The following is a 22,747-nucleotide window of genomic DNA, read 5'->3' on the forward strand; positions in this document are numbered from 1 at the left end:
TCTTCCTCAATGTGGGCAAGACAAAGGAGCTGATCATGCACTACAGGAAAAGGATGGCCGAACAGGTTTCCTGAAACATTCACATTGACGGGGCTGTAGTGGAGCGGGTCGAGAGTTTCATGTTCCTTGGTGCACACATCACCAACAAACTATCATGGTCCAAACACACCAAGACAGTCGTAAAGAGGGCACGACAACACCTATTCCCCCTCAGGAGACTGAAAATATTTGGCATGGGTCCCCATATTTTCAAAAAGTTCTACAGCTGCACAGCAAGCGGTACCGGAGCGTCAAGTCTAGGTCCAAAAGGCTCCTTAACAGCTTCTACCCCCAAGCCATAAGACTGCTGAACAATTAATCAGATGGCCAACCAGACTATTTGCATTGACCCCCCCCCCTCCCCCCTTTGTTTTTACTCTGCTGCAACTCGCTGTTTATTGTCCATACATAGTCACTTTCCCACTACCTACATGTACAAATTCCCTTGACTAACCTGTACCCCCGCACATTGACTTGGTACACCCTGTATAAAACCTCATACTTGTTATTTTATTGTTACTTTTTAGTTGATTATTTACTTTAGTTTATTTAATATTTCTTGAACTGCACTGTTGGTTAAGAGCTTGTAAGTAAGCATCTCATGGTAAGGTCTACACCTGTTGTATTCGGCGCAAGTGACAAATAACATGTGATTTGATTTGAAATTCCAAGCAAAAACTGTTTTTTTAAACATTTTTGCAAATGTATGTATAATAACAAATTGAAATACTACATTTACATAAGTATTCAGACCCTTTACTCAGTACTTTGTTGAAGCACCTTTGACAGCGATTACAGCCTTGAGTCTTCTTGGCATGACACAACATAACAACATAAGTTTGAAACACCTGTAACTGAGGAGTTTCTCCCATTCTTCACTGCAGATCCTCTCAAGCTCTGTCAGGTTGGATGGGGAGCGTTGCTGCACAGCTATTTTCAGGTTTCTCCAGAGATGTTCGATCGGGTTCACTCAAGGACGTTCAGAGACTTGTCCCGAAGCCACTCCTGTGTTGTCTTGGCTGTGTGCTAAGGGTCGTTGTCCTGTTGGAAGGTGAACCTTCGCCTCAGTCTGAGGTCCTGAGCGCTCTGGAGCAGATTTTCATCAAGGATCTCCCTGTACTTTGCTCTGTTCATCTTTCCCTCAATCCTGACTATTCCTCTAGTCCCTGCTGCTGAAAAACATCCCCCACAGCATGATGCTGCCACCACCATGCTTCACTGTAGGGATGGTGCCAGGTTTCCCCCAGGCGTGACACTTGGCATTCAGGCCAAAGAGTTTAATCTTGGTTTCATCAGACCAGAGAATCTGGTTTCTCATGGTCTGAGAGTCCTTTTGGCAAACTCCAAGAGGGCTGTCATGTGCCTTTTACTGATGAGTAGCTTCCGTCTGGCCACTCTACCATTAAGTCCTGATTGTTGGAGTGCTGCATAGATGGTTGTCCTTCTGGAAGGTTCTCCCATCTCCACAGAGGAACTCTGGAGCTCTGTCAGAGTGACCCTCTTCTTCCATTTAAGAATGATGGAGGCCACTGTTTTCTTGGGGACCTTCAAAGCTGCATAACTGTTTTGGTACCCTTCCCCAGATCTGAGGTTCTACACAATCCTGTCTCGGAGCTCTACGGACAATTCCTTCGACCTCATGGCTTGGTTTTTTGCTCTGACATGCACTGTCAGATCAAATCATTTCCAATCAATTGAATTTACCACAGCTGGACTCCAATCAAGTTGAAACATCTCAAGGATGATTAATGGAAACAGGATGCACCTGAGCTTAATTTCAAGTCTGATAGCAAAAGGTCTGAATACCTATGTAAGTAAGGTATTTCAGTTTTTTTTAACACATTTGCAACAATTTATAAAAACCTGTTTTCACTTGGTCATTTTGGGGTATTGTGTGTGTATTGATGAGGATTTTCTTTTATTTAATCCATTTTAGAATAAAGTTGAAACGTAAAAAAGAATGTGGAAAAGGGGAAGGAGTCTGAATACTTTCCGAATGCACTGTACATACAGAATGATACGAAATGCTCTGAGACCAGGTTGCCACCCCAGACAGACAGACAAACAGACTAACCTTAAGCTTCAACCCTAACCGAACCTCTTCTCTTCCCTTCAGACAGCCTATACCAGGCCTAGCTGAGAATCTCTATCATGGCGTCCAACAACACAGCAAGCATCGCCCAGGCCAGGAAACTGGTAGAGCAGCTGAAGATGGAGGCCAACATTGACAGGATAAAGGTGAGGGGGAATTAGGTCTATATCACCGGCCAAGAAGATAAAAAACCTAACAGATACACTACCGGTCAGAGGTTTTAGAACAGCTACTCATTCAAGCGTTTGTCTTTATTTTTACTATTTTCTACATTGTAGAATAATAGTGAAGACGTCAAAACTATGAAATAACACATTTGGAATCATGTAGTAACCAAAAAAGTGTTAAACAAATCAAAATATATTTTATATTTCATATTCTTCAAAGTAGATACCCTTTGCCTTGATGACAGCTTTGCACAATCTTGGCATTCTCTCAACCAGCTTCACCTGGAATGCTTTTCCAACAGTCTTGAAGGAGTTCCCACATATGCTGAGCACTTGTTGGCTGCTTTTCCTTCACTGTGCGGTACGACTCATCCCAAATCATCTCATTTTGGTTGACGTCGGGAGATTGTGGAGGCCAGGTCATCTGATTTAGCACTCCATCACTCTCCTTCTTGGTAAAATAGCCCTTACACAGCCTGGAGGTGTGTTGGGTCATTGTCCTGTTGAAAAACAAATGATAGTCCCATTCAGCCCAAACCAGCTGGGATGGCGTATCGCTGCAGTATGGTGTGGTAGCCATGCTGGTTAAGTGTGCCTTGAAGGGTACACAAGTAAGAATAGAGGTTATCAATATTTTTCAGAGTACTTCAATTGAATTCTAAATAAATACATTTTATTTCACTGTAGAGCCCCTAGTCCAGCTCAACATGCCTTAGATAGCTCTTTTGTCACACACCTCACACAAGGGGAGACCTCACCTGGCTTAGCTGGTGTCTCCAGAGATGCAAGCTCTCTCATCGTCACTCAATGCCTAGGTTTACCCCCACTGTACTCACATCCTACCATATCTTTGTCTGTACATTATGCCCTGAATCTATTCTACCACGCCCAGACATCTGCCCCTTTTATTCTCTGTTCCCAACGCACTAGACGACCAGTTGTTATAGCCTTTAGCTGTACCCTTATCCTACTCCTCCTCTGTTCCTCTGTGATGCTGGGTCCCTGTAGCCCCCAGCATCACATCTATTCCCCAGGTGCTCTCATTTGTTGACTTCTGTAACCGTAAAAGCCTTGGTTTCATGCATGTTAACATCAGATGCCTCCTCCCTAAATGTGTTTTATTCACTGCTTTAGCACACTCTGCCAACCCTGATGTCCTAGCCGTGTCTGAATCCTGGTTTAGGAAGGCCACCAAAAATTCTGAAATTTCCATCCCCAACTACAACATTTTCAGTCAAGATAGAACTGCCAAAGGGGGCGGAGTTGCAATCTACTGCAGAGATAGCCTGCAGAGTTCTGTCATACTATCCAGGTCTATGTCCAAACAGTTCGAGCTTCTGCTTTTAAAAATCCATCTCTGCAGAAATAAGTCTCTCACTGTTGCCGCTTGTTATAGACCCATCTCAGCCCCCAGCTGTGCCCTGGAGACCATATGTGAATTGATTGCCCCCCATCTATTTTCAGAGTTCGTACTGTTAGGTGAACAAAACTGGGATATGTTTAGCACCCTGGCCATCCTGCAATCTAAGATAGATGCCCTCAATCTCACACAAATTATCAAGGAACCTACCAGATACAACCCCAAATCCGTAACCATTGGCACCTTCACAGATATCATCCTGACTAATAATGGGAATTGATGGAAATTATGTAAAAATGTACCACTAGCCACTTTAAACAATGCCACTTAATATAATGTTTACATACCCTACATTACTCATCTCATATGTATATACTATACTCTATATCATCTACTGCATCTTGCCATCTTTATGTAATACATGTATCACTAGCCACTTTAAACTATGCCACTTTATGTTTACATACCCTACATTACTCATCTCATATGTATATACTGTACTCTATACCATCTACTGCATCTTGCCTATGCCGTTCTGTACCATCACTCATTCATATATCTTTATGTACATATTCTTTATCCCTTTACACTTGTGTGTATAAGGTAGTAGTTGTGGAATTGTTAGGTTAGATTACTTGTTGGTTATTACTGCATTGTCGGAACTAGAAGCACAAGCATTTCGCTACACTCGCATTAACATCTGCTAACCATGTGTATGTGACAAATAAAATTTGCTTTGATTTGATTTGACTAACTTGCCCTCTAAATACACCTCTGCTGTCTTCAACCAGGATCTCAGCGATCATTGCCTCATTGCCTGCGTCCGTAAGGGGCCCGCTGTCAAATGACCACCCCTCATCACTGTCAAACGCACCTTAAAACACTTCAGCGAGCAGGCCTTTCTAATCGACCTGGCCCGGGTATCCTGGAAGGATATTGACCTCATCCCGTCAGTAGAGGATGCCTGGTTGTTCTTTAAAAGTGCTTTCCTCACCATCTTAAATAAGCATGCCCCATTCAAAAAATATAGAACTAAGAACAGATATAGCCCTTGGTTCACTCCAGACTTGACTGCCCTTGACCAGCACAAAAACATCCTGTGGCGTACTGTATTAGCATTGAATAGTCCCCGCGATATGCAACTTTTCAGGGAAGTCAGGAACCAATATACACAGTCAGTTAGGAAAGCTAAGGCTAGCTTTTTCAAACAGAAATTTGCATCTTGTAGCACTAATTCCAAAAAGTTTTGGGACACCGTAAAGTCCATGAAGAATAAGAGCACCTCCTCCCAGCTGCCCACTAACTCTAATGAACGTATCTTCTACAGGTTAGGAAATACTGTCACCACCGATAAATCTACGATAATCGAGAATTTCAATAAGCATTTTTCTACGGCTGGCCATGCTTTCCACCTGGCTACCCCTACCCCAGCCAACAGCTCTGCACCCCCCGCAGCAACTTGCCCAAATCCCCCCCCCCCCCCCCCCCCCCCCCCCCGCTTCTCTTTCACCCAAATCCAGATGGCTGATGTTCTGAAAGAGCTGCAAAATCTGGATCCCTACAAATCAGCTGGGCAAGACAATCTGGACCCTCTCGTTCTAAAATTATCCGCTGAAATTGTTGCAACCCCTATTACTAGCCTGTTCAACCTCTCTTTCGTATCGTCTGAGATCCCTAAAGATTGGAACGCTGCCGCGGTCATCCGCCTCTTCAAAGGGGGAGACACTCTCGACCCAAACTGTTACAGACGTATATCCATCCTGCCCTGCTTTTCTAAAGTCTTTAAAAGCTAAGTTAACAAACAGAACACCGACCATTTAGAATCCCAACGTACCTTCTCCACTATGCAATCTGGTTTCCGAGCTGGTCATGGGTGCACCTCAGCCACGCTCAAAGTCCTAAACGATATCATAACCGCCATCGATAAAAGACAGTACTGTGCAGTCGTTTTCATCAACCTGGCCAAAGCTTTCGACTCTATCAATCACCACATTCTTATCGGCAGACTCAATAGCCTTGGTTTCTCAAATGACTGCCTCGCCTGGTTCACCAACTACTTCTCAGATAGAGTTCAGTGTGTCAAATCGGAGGGCCTGATGTCCGGACCTCTGGCAGTCTCTATGGCAGTGCCACAAGGTTCAATTCTCGGGCCTACTCTTTTCTCTGTATATATCAATGATATCGCTCTTGCTGCTGGTGATTCTCTGATCCACCTCTACGCAGACGACACCATTCTGTATACATCTGGCCCTTCCTTGGACACTGTGTTAACAAACCTCCAAACGAGCTTCAATGCCATACAACACTCCTTCTGTGGCCTCCAACTGCTCTTAAATGCTAGAAAAACGAAATGCATGTTCTTCAACCGATTGCTGCCCGCACCTGCCCGCCCGCCTAGCATCACTACTCTGGACGGTTCTGACTTAGAATATGTGGAAAACTACAAATACCTAGGTGTCTGGTTAGACTGTAAACTCTCCTTCCAGACTCACATTAAGCATCTCCAATACAAAATTAAATCTAGAATCGGCTTCCTATTTCGCAACAAAGCCTCCTTCACTCATGCTGCCAAACATACCCTCGTAAAACTGACTATCCTACCGATCCTTGACTTGATAGCAATGTCATTTACAAAATAACCTCCAACACTCTACTCAGTAAATTGGATGTAGTCTATCACAGTGCCATCCGTTTTGTCACCAACGCCCCATATACTCCCCACCACTGCGACCTGTATGCTCTCGTTGGCTGGCCCTCGCTACATATCCGTCGCCAAACCCACTGGCTCCAGGTCATCTATAAGTCTTTGCTAGGTAAGGCCCCGCCTTATCTCAGCTCACTGGTCTCCATAGCAACACCCACCAGTAGCACGCACTCCAGCAGGTATATTTCACTGGTCATCCCCAAAGCCAACACCTCCTTTGGGCGGCTTTCCTTCCAGTTCTCTGCTGCCAATGACTGGAACGTATTGCAAAAATCATTGAAGCTGGAGACTTATATCTCCCTCAGTAAATTTAAGCATCAACTGTCAGAGCAGCTTACCGATCACTGTACCTGTACACAGCCCATCTGTAAATGGCACACCCAACTACCTCATCCCCATATTGTTACTTGTTTTTTTGCTCTTTTGCACCCCAGTATATCTACTTGCACATCATCATCTGCACATCCATCACTCCAGTGTTAATGCTAAATTGTAATTATTTCACCACTATGGCCTATTTATTGCCCTACCTCCCTAACCTTACTACATTTGCACACACTGTACACAGATTTTTCTTTTGTTATTTTGACTGTACGTTTGTTTATCCCATGTGTAACTCTGTGTTGTTATTTTTGTTGCACTGCTTTGCTTTATCTTGGTCAGGTCGCAGTTGTAAATGAGAACTTGTTCTCAACTGGCCTACTTGGTTGAATATAAAAAATATAAAAATTCACACAGTCTCCTCTTAACAGTTGATATTGAGATGTGTCTGTTATTTGAAGTCTGTGGAGCATTTATTTGGGATGAAATTTCTAAGGCTGGTAACTCTAAAGAACGTATCTTCTCCAGCAGAGGTAACTCTGGGTCTTTCATTCCTGTGGCACTCCTCATGAGAGCCAGTTTCATCATAATGTTCAAAGTTCTTGAAATTTTCCGTATTGACTGACCTTCATGTCTTAAAGTAATGATGGACTGTCGTTTCTCTTTGCTTATTTGAGCTGTTCTTGCCATAATATGGACTTGGTCTTTTACCAAATAGGGCTATCTTCTGTATACCCCCCCTACCTTATCACAACAAAACTGATTGACTCAAACGAATTAAGAAGGAAAGGAATTCCACAAATGAACTAAGAAGGAAAGAAATTCCACAAATGAACTTTTAAGGCACACCTGTTAATTGAAATGCATTCCAGGTGACTACCTTATGAAGTTGGTTGAGAGAGTGCCAAGAGTGTGAAAAGCTGTCATAAAGGCAAAGGGTGGCTATTTGAAGAATCTCAAATGGAAAATCTATTTTGATTTATTTAACACTTTTTTGGTTACTACATGATTCCATATGTGTTATTTCATAGTGTTGATGTCTTCACTATTATTCTACAATGTAGAAAATATTTAAAATAAAGAAAAACCCTTGAATGAGTAGGTGTTCTAAAACTTTTGACCGGTTGTGTATATGAGAAATCTGTAGCATCACTGCCCAAAAGGATAATTGTCATGCCCTGACCTTAGTTATCTTTGTTTTCTTTATTATTTTGGTTAGGTCAGGGTGTGACGTGGGTGGTATCTGTGTTTTTGTCTTGTCTAGGGTTTTGGGTATGTCTAGGCATTATGTAGGTCTATGGTGGCCTAGATTGGTTCCCAATCAGAGGCAGCTGTTAATCGTTGTCTCTGATTGGGGATCCTATTTAGGTTGCCATTTCCCAGTTTGGTTTGTGGGTGATTGTCTATGAGATGTTGTATGTCTGCCATCGTTATACTTAGCGGCACATTCGGTTTGTTGTTTTGTATTAGTTTGTTAATAAGTGTTCTTCGTTTCATTAAAGAAGATGTGTTCACATCACGCTGCGCTTTGGTCTCCTCACTACGTGACAATAATACAGATATACACTCAGTGGACCAAACATTAGGAACACCTGCTCTTAACATGACATAGACTGACCAGGTGATTCCAAGTGAAAGCTATGATCTCTTATGATGCCACCTGTTCAATCTACTTAAATCAGTGAAGATGAAGGGGAGGAGACAAGTTAAAGAAGGATTTTTAAGCTGTGAGACTTGGATTGTGTATGTGTGCAATTCAGAGGGTGAATGGGCAAGACAAAGGTTTTAAGTGCCTTTGAACAGGGTATGGTAGTAGGTGCCAGGTGTACTGGTTTGAGTATGTCAAGAACTGCAACGCTGCTGTGTTTTTACACTCAACAGTTTCCTGTGTGTATCAAGAATGGTCCACCACCCAAAGGACATTTTATTTAACTAGGCAAGTCAGTTAAGAACTAATTCTTATTTTACAATGACAGCCTACCAGGGAACAGTGGGTTAACTGCCTTGTTCAGGGGCAGAATGGCAGATTTTTTTACCTTGTCAGCTCAGGGATTTGATCCAGCATCTTTCGATTACTGGCATATTTGAAATATGAGAAATCGGTAACATCACTGCCTAAAAGGATATAACCGAAATATGACAAATCGGTAGCATCACTGCCAAAAAGCATATAACTGAAATATGAGAAATAGGTAGCATCACTGCCTAAAAGGATATAGGAAAGTAAGGGATATACAGAATGAGACATTGGTTGCCCTTTACATTACAGCACAGAATACAGTGGTAATAACATGGTGATAGTATGGTAACAGGTTATAGTTACTATGATATTACCACTTTATTCCACACTGTAATGTAAAAGTACCAGCAAATCTATTGTGTCAAAGTCAAATTGTGTGTGTGTGTGTGTGTGTGCGTGCGTGTGCGTGTGTGTGTGTGTGTGTGTGTGTGTGTGTGTGTGTGTGTGTGTGTGTGTGTGTGTGCGTGTGTGCGTGCGTGCGTGCGTGCGTGTGCGTGTGTGTGTGCGTGTGTGTGCGTGTCTTTCAATACAGGTGTCCAAAGCAGCAGCAGACTTAATGTCGTACTGCGAAGCCCATGCCAAAGAGGACCCACTCCTGTCGCCGGTGCCCGCATCCGAAAACCCTTTTAGGGAGAAGAAGTTCTTCTGTGCCATCCTGTAAACGGGGTGTGGTTTATTTGGTCTGACAGGAAGTCTACTCATCTTGGGACATTGAACGAGGACGTTCAATATGTAGACATCTTCTAACAGAAGGGCATGGAGGAGTAGTACTGTCTCTTTCTCTACAATGGAAGTTAAAGCAGGCATTTAAAAACCACAGAGTAAGACGTAACCATTTACAGCGGTCTGATCTGACCTGATCTGAGGGCTGTTGTTGAGGGCTGTGCAGCATGTTTGATGGATCCATCCGTGTAGTCAGAGGACAACCGAAGATAGTATGGTTATCCACCCAGAAACATGATGGACAACCAATCAACCAAGTCTTCAGGTTGTGTTTAAAATAAAAAAGAATGAAGGAAAAAAACTAAACAAAAAATATTTTGTGGTTCTTTTGGAACATGAAATCCAAGTGTTACATTAAATGATGGGTTGGGTAGGGTAGGGTAGATGAGCTGCTTACTACCAGATACTAACGCCTGTTTATCGGAATGTTTTTATTTTTGCTGTTGTTTATTTTATGCAGATTTTGATTCTGAGATGAATTGGTTTGGCTATATCACTTAGACAACTTTCTATACTGTATGTGATTACTGAAACAGCTATTTTAACTTTCTTTCTTTCTTTTTTTACATCGTTAGAATTGGTGAAAGCTGTTGTAATGGAAAGTTTGGACGTTCAATTAAGTGATATTCTTTACAGACATGTTTCTTTAAACTTCTTCTGAGAGAAGTATACAACATATATATCTGGCAATGTGGTACAGTATGTGTTTCCTTCAGATACAAGCTCTCTTTTTACTATTTGTATAAAAATACTAGCAAGTAAACTGTGTTGTGCTGTGCGTTCTGAATGTTTGTGTTTATCATTAATAATTGCATGAAATTAACTATTTTTTAATTTTATTTTTAATGTGGGGATTGTATGAACGAGGCAGCCTCCATCTGGCAGTGCCAACTGTATTAAAAGGATAACAATGACTCAAAATGGACTCCATAAGGACATCTTTGTCATAGGAAAAACGAAAGGGACAAGACTGAGCTGCAAGCCGATGTTGCTTAATTTCACAATTTGTTTAAAAATAGGTTATGGTTAGGGTTAAAGGTTAGATTTAGGGTTAAAGGGATAGTTCAGCCAAATTACAAAATTACACATTGGTTTCCTAACTCTCCAAACAGTCTATGGACCAGGTATGACAGCAATCCATGATTTGGTTTAGTTTCCATGGCACTGTTTCCACATGCTAACGTTTTAGCATTTTGGCATAAATCCCATTAAAGTCATTTTTCACACATCATGTCCAAATCATCTAAAAGTATCTCAAAATGATTGTTAAGCTCAACAAAGTCACTTACAGATGTTTTGTACATGAAAATGCTAATATCGGTTCCATGACTTGAATTTATGCCACAAATGCTAAAACGTTAGTATGTTGAAACAGAGCCAGGGAGACTAAACCAAAGCATGGATCTATCCCTAGCTTTAACTGTTTCGTTAAGGTTAGGGCATAGGTTGTCCGTTTTAGATTTTGGCTAGTCGGATGCTGGTCAGAAAAGTCCCTTTAATTTGGTCTCCCCTCTCATGCTATAGCAATACCTGGTTCTGACTGGTAAGTTATATTTCTATAGCACTTTGCACATAAAGCTACTAGCTAGTTGGAGTACAAGACATCAATGAACATTCACATTCACATGGGCCAGACTATGGGGGTTATTCATAAAACTATATAAAATGTATAAATCAGCCATTCGAACTGCAAGGAGAAATCTAGTAGACATTGCAGAATGTGCAGAAACGGACATAGGTTTTAGTCCCTTCATCAGAAAACAAGAGGTAGGCCTACACATTTCACGAGGAACATGGCATCCTACCATATTCAGAATCATTCATATTTATAATCTTGGCAAGTGAACATACTGTATGCCCAAATAAATGAACGAAGTAGCACCAAAGAAGTGATTATTTTTGGGGTGCACTGCAGCATTGCAGAAAACTGTTGTGTGTAAAAAAAAAGAAAATCAATAAAACTCAAACTCTAAAGCCCCATTTATCACCCGGTGCTAACATGGATCCTTTGTCCTGACCTTGCCTACATTCTGAAAAGTGTCTACACATGGTATTAAAATGTGTCTGTTATCTGTCCACTGTGTTCTGCACTGTGACCAGATTTCCTGGTCCCTCTATCCAAGGGCCTTCATGGGCCGCCTGTTACCCATCCCTAAACTAGACCATAAGTAGGTATCATAACATGTCTTGGAGGTGCTCAGAAATATTTGGATCATCCGTGAGCATAAAATTACAAAAAGTTCAAATAAAAATGAAAAAAATCTGAGCTTTCTTTAAGGGAATAGGGTGAATTTGCCTCTAGTCACTGATCTTGGGTCCATTTTGCATGTTCCCCACTAATGGTTAAGGACTAATTCCCCACTAATGGTTAAGGACTAATTCCCCACTAATGGTTAAGGACTAATTCCCCACTAATGGTTAAGGATAGGAAGCTGATCCTAAATCTGTATTTAGGAGAAACTTCACCCTTGCAGTTTGATGAGCTTCTATTTGCTGCACTTTTAGTGCCCTCGTGTGGATAACAGCTCCAACATAATTTTCAACATTATATTTATACTGATTTAGTATTGCGTTCGTTGCTACTATAAAATAACTTACTTGTAGCAGAGGATCTTACTAAAATCGACGCACTTGTCAGATTCAGTTCAGGGGAAAAAACAATTTGTCAGAAGTGGGATTCGAACCCACGCCTCCAGGGGAGACTGCGACCTGAACGCAGCGCCTTAGACCGCTCGGCCATCCTGACATAAGATTGATATGCGAATGTATATCATTTTAACCTTAGAAAGTAAATACGTTAACTTCGAGTATATTTAAAACTAGCATATATACGGTTCTTGGTTTTATTAGTGGCAGGATTTATTGAGAATATATATATTTTTTGTACTTGCTAACTGGTTGAAGTTACTTACATGTTGCATTCAACGATTTAGACATTTCCGAGTTTCCTAGTTCCGACTAGCACCTGAACGCGACACAAGGAGCTATACAAATCTTTGACGACGTCGTCGTGCAAGAGAAGGCAGAAGAAGGAATCTCCAGTGGAGTTTGTGTACTTTGGTGTTTAACGTTGTTATTATAACGTTACCCTGTTTAACAGGACATCACCTACGCCCAGCTTTAGTCGTTTAGGTAGTTAGCTAAAACGTTAGTATGCGTTACTAGCTGGCAACCTACATAATAAACGTCACTTGAAAGATAATCGAGCAAACGTTCTTTGTTACGGCAATATAGCTAGCTAGTTATACCAACCGTTTGTTAGTCTTTGTCCAAGTATCATGCTCTCTCCCAGTGGAGTGCAGGGCTACTAATTTAGGCCTAGACTCAGTAATCTGTCCAAAATCCTACACTTCAACGAGGCCATACATTTTCATTGTAGCAACGTTAACACAGCAATAAGCCTATTTATTATTTTCCTTCGTTTTGATGGGGGGGGGGCGTCTGAATTCACATTGGGACTGGCTGTGAATAGAACACTATGAGTTACAGTAATAGAACACTATAGTTACAGTAATAGAACACTATAGTTGAGGTACAGTAATAGAACACTATGGTTGAGTTACAGTAATAGAACACTATAGTTACAGTAATAGAACACTATAGTTGAGTTACAGTAATAGAACACTATGGTTGAGTTACAGTAATAGAACACTGGTTGAGTTACAGTAATAGAACACTATGGTTGAGTTACAGTAATAGAACACTGGTTGAGTTACAGTAATAGAACACTATGGTTGAGTTACAGTAATATAACACTATAGTTGAGTTACAGTAATAGAACACTATGGTTTAGTTACAGTAATAGAACACTATGGTTGAGTTACAGTAATAGAACACTATGGTTGAGTTACAGTAATAGAACACTATGGTTGAGTTACAGTAATAGAACACTATGGTTGAGTTACAGTAATAGAACACTATAGTTGAGTTACAGTAATAGAACACTATAGTTACAGTAATAGAACACTATGGTTGAGTTACAGTAATAGAACACTATAGTTGAGTTACAGTAATAGAACACTATGGTTGAGTTACAGTAATAGAACACTATGGTTGAGTTACAGTAATAGAACACTATGGTTGAGTTACAGTAATAGAACACTATAGTTACAGTAATAGAACACTATAGTTGAGTTACAGTAATAGAACACTATAGTTACAGTAATAGAACACTATAGTTGAGTTACAGTAATAGAACACTATGGTTGAGTTACAGTAATAGAACACTATAGTTGAGTTACAGTAATAGAACACTATAGTTACAGTAATAGAACACTATGGTTGAGTTACAGTAATAGAACACTATAGTTGAGTTACAGTAATAGAACACTATGGTTGAGTTACAGTAATAGAACACTATGGTTGAGTTACAGTAATAGAACACTATGGTTGAGTTACAGTAATATAACACTATGGTTGAGTTACAGTAATAGAACACTATAGTTACAGTAATAGAACACTATAGTTGAGTTACAGTAATAGAACACTATAGTTACAGTAATAGAACACTATAGTTGAGTTACAGTAATAGAACACTATAGTTACAGTAATAGAACACTGGTTGAGTTACAGTAATAGAACACTATAGTTGAGTTACAGTAATAGAACACTATAGTTACAGTAATAGAACACTATAGTTGAGTTACAGTAATAGAACACTATAGTTACAGTAATAGAACACTATAGTTGAGTTACAGTAATAGAACACTATAGTTGAGTTACAGTAATAGAACACTATAGTTACAGTAATAGAACACTATAGTTGAGTTACAGTAATAGAACACTATAGTTACAGTAATAGAACACTATAGTTGAGTTACAGTAATAGAACACTATAGTTGAGTTACAGTAATAGAACACTATGGTTGAGTTACAGTAATAGAACACTGGTTGAGTTACAGTAATAGAACACTATAGTTACAGTAATAGAACACTATAGTTGAGTTACAGTAATAGAACACTATAGTTGAGTTACAGTAATAGAACACTATAGTTACAGTAATAGAACACTATAGTTGAGTTACAGCAATAGAACACTATAGTTGAGTTACAGTAATAGAACACTATAGTTACAGTAATAGAACACTATAGTTGAGTTACAGTAATAGAACACTATAGTTGAGTTACAGTAATAGAACACTATAGTTGAGTTACAGTAATAGAACACTATAGTTGAGTTACAGTAATCGAGCACTGGTTGAGTTACAGTAATGGGCAATTAAGAAATGTCTGAAAATGGAATTCTAAATACAGGTGTATTTAATTGCTTTGTAAAATGAATGGGTTCACATACAAAGCATAAAGCTTTGTACTGACATTAACAAAGCATAATTCTAGGCATATGGATCATAAGGTTAACTTACAAGACAAAGCATGAACAAAGAAATGCCTACTAGGCCAAAGGCCTAGAAGCCTATGAAATTAGAATTGATAATAAATCACCTGTTAGCATGAGCAGCAGCGTGCAGCGTTTTCCTTTCAGTTCTCCATGAGTTTGCCTACAACTCCAGCATCTGCGGAAAGTACCTAGATGTGCGTATGTTCTTCAGCTTTTGTACCAATGTAAATAAGACAGAATTCCTGAGAAGACAATAAACTCCATTGCATAGAACTGCAACAAACACTCAAACTGGACAGTTTTATCTCAATCTTTTCATTCAAAGACTCAATCATGGACACTTACTGACAGTTGTGGCTGCTCTGCATGATGTATTGTTGTCTCTACCTTCTTGCCCTTTGTGCTGTTGTCTGTGCCCAAAAATGTTTGTACCCTGTTTTGTGCTGCTGCCATGTTGTGTCGCTACCATGTTGTTGTCATGTTGTGTTGCTACCATGCTGTGTTGTCATGTGTTGCTGCCATGCTATGTTGTTGTCTTAGGTCTCTCTTTATGTAGTGTTGTGTTGACTCTCTTGTCGTGATGTGTGTTTTGTCCTATATTTTTTATTGAATTGATTTTGAATCCCAGCCCCCGTCCCTGCAGGATGCCTTTTGCCTTTTGGTAGGCCATCATTGTAAATAAGAATTTGTTGTTAACTGACTTGCCTAGTTAAATAAAGGTTAAATAAAAACTAAAAAAAGAGCAATTCAGAGTTCACCTGTTCAGATACAAGTAACCATAGACGCAATACATCCATAAAGCTATCAGAGTTATCCTATCAGAGTTATCCTCAGTGTCACGCCCTGACCATAGTTTGCTTTGTATGTTTCTATGTTTTGTTTGGTCAGGGTGTGATCTGAGTGGGCATTCTATGTTGTTTGTCTAGTTTGTCTATTTCTATGTGTTTGGCCTGATATGGTTCTCAATCAGAGGCAGGTGTTTGTCGTTGTCTCTGATTGGGAGCCATATTTAGGTAGTCTGTTTTGTATTGTGGGTTGTGGGTGATTGTTCCTGTTACTGTGTTCCTGAGTTTGTGTTGTCACTTTACGGGACTGTTTCGTCTTTGTTTGTTTATTCGTTATTTTGTTTGTTTCAAGTATTCCTATTAAAATGGATACTCACCACGCTGCATCTTGGTCCGACATTTCTTACTCCTCGTCTGAGGAGGACGAAGAATTCCGTTACACTCAGTGAACAAGTTTCAGATAACAATACATCCATAAAGCTATCAGAGTTATCCTATCAGAGTTATCCTCAGTGAACACGTTTCAGATAACAATACATCCATAAAGCTATCAGAGTTATCCTCTGAACACGTTTCAGATAACAATACATCCATAAAGCTATCAGAGTTATCCTCAGTGAACAAGTGTCAGATAGAGACCAAACATGGACATAATAACATTAGTCAGTCCTCTGAATACTGTAACAGAGAGATATATTTTGGCCCCTAAGAAGGGGAAGAGTTGACTAATCATTGGGCATTTTCCTTTGTGCTTTCCTTGTGTTCCTGGACAATTTGCCATGCAACTCCAGCTGAGTTGGGGCCGAGCCCACAGTCTGTTATAAATCAGGATTACATGTGCTCTTTCATAACAAATGCTCCAATAATTTTAACTATGTGTTGTTTTTGTGGAATACAAATGTGCATAAAAAATGTACACAAAAAACTTCTAAAATATTTGACTGCTAAGTGGTAGCATTCTTGTTTTACTTTTGTAAATAAAGTGGTGGTTTGTTGAGGAGAATTAAGTCAAGCAAAGATTTGCTAGCTAGCTAACTTAGCTGGCCAACTTTAGCTAGCTAACATCAGCTATTTGGCTAATCCTCCATGGATATGGTAAGTTTAAATGTTTACCTGTTGTAGCTATGTGTGTGTGTGGTGTGCGTGTGTGTGTGGGGGGGGGGGGGGGGGGGGGGGAATTACCCTAGAGCATCCGTAAATTGCTCTGGCCCTGGAGCTAGCAAGTGAAGGCTCCCTGGCCTGAGCCGTCCCGACTACGGTCTGGAGGCGATGCAGGAAAGGTAACAAAAGGGAAGGAGTACAGAAGTTAATCAGCCTGCTGACTGAGAAATGAAAATATGTTGCTGTCTCTCTATCTCTCTCCGTATGTCTGCCTGACTCCCAGATTGCTGAGGGGCAACATAGTCAATGTACTTGCTAGGCTAAGTCTAACTTAGTAAAGAACTTAGGTAATGGTAATGGTCTCTGTATTTACAGTTCCTGGAACATGTCAATGGCCTAATGCATGTCCTCTAAAGCAGTGCTTGGCCACCCACTAAGTTACCAGTGATCTATTCTGCCACATCCCAGGGAATTGAGAGAGCAGAACTACCCCTCCTTAAATCCATAGTCATTGACAGTAAGTTTTGTGTGCAAAAAGTTATTTTTTCCATATGTTTGATAATGTGATATGTAATGTGTATTGATTCCTACTAACCAGCTTTGTAAGAGCTAGGTTTGTAATGGCAATGCTGATTATCATGAATGTGTTTTTCACTGAGACTTTCCCCAAGAGACATGCTATTCAGCTGCCTATGATTGCCTGATCTTACATTCTTAGAAAAAAAAGGTGCTATTTAGAACCTAAAAGGATTCATCGGCTGTCCACATAGGTGAACCCTTTGAAGAAGCATTTTTGCTTCAATCTAGAACCCTTTCTAAAAAAGGTTCCACCTGGAACCAAAAAAAGGGTTCTCCTATGGGGACAGCCGAAAAAAACATTTGGAACCCTTTATTCTAAGAATGTAGTGTAAGTAGATCCAATTGAAATCACTGTTTTAATAATATACATTTGTGAAGCAAATAAAAACCTATTTGAACTTTTTTTTCAGGTGCAAAACCCTTGAGAAAGTTTCTTCCATTTTGCGCTTGCTCATTCTCCCTGTCGCTCACTTAAACTCACACTTGCGCAGTTACAGAGAAGATTAAGATATTTGCCAAATACACCCATTACTAACAATGTTTGTTGCAGGAATGATATGACAGGCACATAACTTTTGAAAAATATAATATTTTATTGCCTTTTTACACATACTTGAATTTTTGCATTTACCTTTCATTTTTTAAGACTGCCAAGCTGTCCTCAAATGAGGAGACCTCTGGATTATGGAGCGGTGTTTTTATAAAAGTTTTTTAAATATTACCACATGTATTAGGATTAAGTTAAATTTAACCATTTAGAGATGAGTAAAAAAACAAACATAATCCAACTACTGTCTAATTTTGATATCCTCATAAAATGTTTCAGATTGATGATTTAATGAAATTATGTCCCACTTCAATAATGAAGGGACATAGGAGGAGCAAACATGCCTGTGCATGTTTGTAGTTGGTAAGGAAATGTGAACAGTTGACATAGACAATCAGACATTTTTAATAGATTCTGACTGTTAAAGATATTTTACTGTGCATTACTGTTCTGTTGTGTCCTGCATGCCCACATTATGCCAATCGATAATTCATTTTTTCTCTTTTTATCCTTACAGTAAGTGTCAAGAAAAGCCAGAAATCTCAGGAGGTTGATGTGTTGAGGATGCAAAGTATTTATATGAGCAAGTTGCTCTTTTTTTGAAAGCATCTCTAAGCGATAACTGCCACAAACTTCTTCAACATGTACCATGGAAATACTTTTAGGTAGCTGAGTTCACAAAGTTTCTTCAGGAATGTCCTTTTCTCGTTTTCTTTTAAAATCTCAAATTGATACATTTGTAATGCGCTGACTCTCTTCACTGCGCTGATTCTCTTCACTGCGCTGACTCTCTTCACTGCGCTGATTCTCTTCACTGCGCTGACTCTTCACTGCGCTGACTCTTCACTGCGCTGATTCTCTTCACTGCACTGATTCTCTTCACTGCGCTGATTCTCTTCACTGCAGATCTGACCAATCACACCCCTCTTCAAGGGGGCCACTAAGCTCCAGATTGTCTTCTGGCCTCAGAGGTCCTTGATGAGGATCTACCTCATCATACCACTCATATTATTCATTAATGAAATAAAACAATGGGCCTTTATATACTCTGTGTCACTCACTCTATGGGTGATTTTCGAATCAATTACTGTATGCAGATGTGCAAAAATATTGTAATGTAGATTTTGTTTTGCTATTGTTTGCTATTGTTTTGCTATCTTTTTTAAATGTAAGATTATTTTGCAGATTTAAACTTTAATTGGTGACTATGGAAACAGATAGAAATGTAATGAACCATATTTTCAATATCCAACTGTATCCTCTGCAATACTTTTTACTGTAGGTAATACGCTGTAGTCAGGTGGTCATTACCAGGTTATGAGGAGGTCTTAACTATAACCAGTTGGCAACATAATATAGCACATAATATAGTGGTCAGAATTATGACCAGGTCAGATAGAGCTCACAATTATGACCATTTGGTCATATGGTGGTCACAAAAAGACGTTAAAAATATTTTTTTTCATCCAGTTTGCGACCAGAATAAGACATCATAAAAAGACGTCATATTGACGTCTTTTCACCAAGGTTTTGCTCACTCAAATCAAATGTTATTTGTCACATGCACCGAAAACAACAGATGTAGACCTGACAGTGAAATGCTTACTTACAAGCCCTTAACCAACAATTCAGTTTTAAGAAAAATACTCCCAAAAAAAGAAAATAAATAAAAGTAACAAATAATTAAAGAGCAAATTAACAATAGCGAGAAAAAATACAGGGGGTACCAATGTGCACCGGTTAGTCGAGGTCATTGAGGTAATATGTACATGTAGGTAGAGTTATTAAAGTGACTATTCTTAGATTGAAATTGGACACTGGGACCTGTATGATGCCGCTAAGGTGGCAGTTGGAGGCCAGCTCCAGACCCTTACTGCAATCTCTCTGCCGCAACGGTCCAATTAAAAACAATGACTTCCGCCGCGACGTTGGCAAGGTATGTCTATAAAAAGGTTCTGACTATAAGGAGTACATCTACGACCAGAAGTGACTTTTCATAGCAGGTTAGAAGAATTTACGCAGCAGGTTATAATAATTACTGTGGTGGGTTAGGAGACTTAGTTTAAGGTTAGGAAAGGGGTTAGAGTTAGCTAAAATGCTCTCCTAACGACAAAAAGTCACTTCCGGCCATAGCGCTACTCGCTCTATCTGGTCCCAACCAACGATGTATATAAAGCCTAGATTGCAGAAGCTTTGTATTGGCCAATGAGAGGCTTTAAAGCCACTGATGAGGCCATATTGGCACTCCTCAGAAGAAGCAGTCCTCTGTAGGAATTTATGGAATTATACAGTATTCCAATTAAATGTTTCACGGACAAAATTACATGTATTTAAGTATTTTTGTTGGTGTAGTGGGGACAGTAACATTAGTACTTTCAACAAATTATACTTTAAGGATTTTATTTGTATGTTTAGTTCTGTATGCATTAAGGTGTCTGTAATATAATAAACGTGTCAAAAACAAATGTAGACATTATAAATGCATTTCTGTACAGTAACTTCCCAAATCTTTTTTTAACCATATGAGGAGTGCCAAGATGGAGGTGCAGTGGCTTCAAAACAGTGCCGCCGAATATTGTCTAGTGTATATATATTTTATTGTTCACCGCCCTTTACAAATCTTTGACGTCATCGTTCTAAAAACGGATTAAGCTCCAGTGTAGGTTGTGTTCTTTGGTGTTTAACGTTCCCCTGTTTAACAGAACATCACCCACCACACCCTAACTTTAGTCGTTTAGCTAGCTACAAAACCTTTTCACACCAGATCTGACGTTTTTATACAAGGATTTCTTCAGAAAACAATACTGAATGTAAGTAAATAAGTGTATTGCATTGTATGAATGAACTGACAGGTGCCAGTAGCATGCTAGCTAACAACCTATTTTATAAACTTCACGTAGAGATAGCTAGCAAGCAAACTTTATATTACATTTGGACCTTTGGCAATATAGCAAACGTTAGTTTATCATCTTTTTTTTACACGGAGTTGACGCCCACCGTTTGTCATGGACGTTCATGGATTTATTTAGCTAACTCAACTAGTAACTACTACTAACTAGCTGCTTTTGAGTGGGTTGAAGTGTCAAAGTCACAGATGAAAGGGGAAATCTTTAGCTAGCAAGTTATACCAACCGTTTGTTTATAATAAACCTTGTTCAAGTATCATGCGATCTCCCAGTGGAGTACAATTCAACTACGCCAGATTTCAGTCATCTTTCTTAAATACTACACAAAACTGAGGCCAAACAGTTTCACCCTAGTAACGTTAACACAGCAATGGGCTTATTTTAGTATTTTCCTTAATTTTTATTGGGGGGCATCTGAATGCACATTGTGACTGGCTGTGAATATGAGATTATTGAATGGTAAAACAATCTCTACATTTCACAGTATTTCAGATTGACTTTGCCATGGCCTGTAGTCCACCCCCCAATTTCTCTTGGGTCGAACCTAAAAAGTTGGCAGGACTGGCTCTTCCTCGAATGACTGCCCACTACAAATACCTTCTGGACAATGGCATTCAACACCTGGTCTGCTTGTGTGAGAAAAAACCTCCCAACTATGATACCGTCCCAGGAGTGAAACTACACCACATCAATATAATGGACTTCACCCCACCAACTCCAGAACAAATTCAGAGGTTTCTGTCTATTGTGGAGGAATCGAACGCTAAAGGCGAGGTAAGGGTTCAATTAAGAAGTGTCCAGTTAGCCATTCAGCTAATACATCAGAGGACTTCCTTCTGTCCTGACACATGAAACCAAACAAACATTGACCACTGAGTTCACAATGGTCACAGTCAAAATGTACACTGTTTAATTATTGTCAACCATTGATGTATATTAACACACAGCCTTCTGCCTTCTTTATCTATGTAGTCAACCACATGTATTTCTCTCTGCTGTAGGGTGTAGCTGTTCACTGTATGCATGGCCATGGGAGGACAGGGACCATGTTGGCCTGCTATCTGGTGAAGACCAGGAAGATCTCAGGCATCTCAGCCATCAATGAGATCAGAAGACTACGTCACGGCTCTATTGAGACACACGACCAGGAGAAAGCAGTGGTGCAGTTTTACCAGCGCATTAAATAACTTTGTTTGTTTAAATATTTTACATTTAAATCATTTTAAAGGGGAAATCAACTTGTATACCTGTACTGTACACATCTATAACTTGATCAATTGAAGTGGCCAAATTTTATATATTGTAGCTGTATTTCTTCTTTAAAGCTGCTACTCAGGTTTGGAACTACGCATGTATTTTTTAGGAGTGACTATTTTTAACTCTAGGAAGGTGTCCTGAGTTGTATGGGAAGTATACGGTACATCTATAATGTTAACCAAGACCGCTGTGCCTCTGCATTGCTTACTCTTTGGAGTTTTAGGCTGGCTATCTATAATGCACTTTGTGACAACTGCTGATGTAAAATGGGCTTTATAAAACACATTTTATTGCTGTTGTAAATTTTGCCAAAAAGAACCATTCATTTATTACAAAAATGCATTAATTGACCTACCTAGGTTTTGATTGAGTTCAATTAAACAGACTCATGCAATAAGCATTTGTGACTCACCACCTTGATTTGGTCTTATGTAGCAACATTTGAAATTGGGTTTTTTACATTGGTAAAAAGTAGAGACTCCACTACAAAATGGTATCATACACTGCATTTTTGAGGAACAATGGGAAAGTAATTCTGCTTTGGAAGTTGATACACTTGTAAACTCACTTTTGAGAAAATGGCCTTTGAATGTTTTGGTAAACCTACTGGAGAGCTCTACTTTGTCTATACACATTCAGCATTGTTCACACCCTCTTAAGCCAGCCTCACCCATCTCTTTATGGATTCACATGTGAGGTCATGTGCTGAACAGTGTAGTAAAGATTAAGACTTAAAGTGGTAGTAGCCTACAATAAGGAAACATTCCAGGTAAACAGTGTCCAGCTGTAAAGATACCTTAATATAACA

At 39.7% G+C, this 22,747-nt stretch overlaps 2 protein-coding genes and 1 non-coding gene across 3 annotated transcripts in view; 2 read left to right on the forward strand and 1 right to left on the reverse strand.

Annotated features, from left to right (window-relative positions):
* Window positions 1-10,343, forward strand: part of LOC120023583 (guanine nucleotide-binding protein G(I)/G(S)/G(O) subunit gamma-2) — a 33,847-nt gene extending 23,504 nt beyond the window's left edge. Inside the window, exons 2-3 of the mRNA XM_038967618.1 lie at window positions 2,156-2,277; window positions 9,236-10,343. Of these exons, the coding sequence (XP_038823546.1) occupies window positions 2,191-2,277; window positions 9,236-9,364 (216 nt within the window). The 5' untranslated portion in view covers window positions 2,156-2,190 and the 3' untranslated portion in view covers window positions 9,365-10,343. The remainder of the gene's footprint in view (window positions 1-2,155; window positions 2,278-9,235) is intronic.
* Window positions 10,344-12,089: 1,746 nt separating this feature from the next.
* trnal-cag lies at window positions 12,090-12,172 on the reverse strand. The gene has a single exon. It is a non-coding gene; the product is annotated as a tRNA-Leu (tRNA).
* An 8,261-nt stretch (window positions 12,173-20,433) lies between these two features.
* On the forward strand, window positions 20,434-22,333 carry dusp23b (dual specificity phosphatase 23b). Its single transcript, XM_038967608.1, has 3 exons — window positions 20,434-20,586; window positions 21,167-21,456; window positions 21,684-22,333. The coding sequence occupies exons 2-3, from the start codon at window positions 21,187-21,189 to the stop codon at window positions 21,867-21,869; spliced, it is 456 nt and encodes a 151-aa protein (XP_038823536.1). The 5' UTR covers window positions 20,434-20,586; window positions 21,167-21,186; the 3' UTR covers window positions 21,870-22,333.
* Window positions 22,334-22,747: the final 414 nt, after the last annotated feature.

Source organism: Salvelinus namaycush, chromosome 28 (genome assembly GCF_016432855.1).
Source record: "Salvelinus namaycush isolate Seneca chromosome 28, SaNama_1.0, whole genome shotgun sequence".
NCBI lineage: Eukaryota > Metazoa > Chordata > Actinopteri > Salmoniformes > Salmonidae > Salvelinus > Salvelinus namaycush.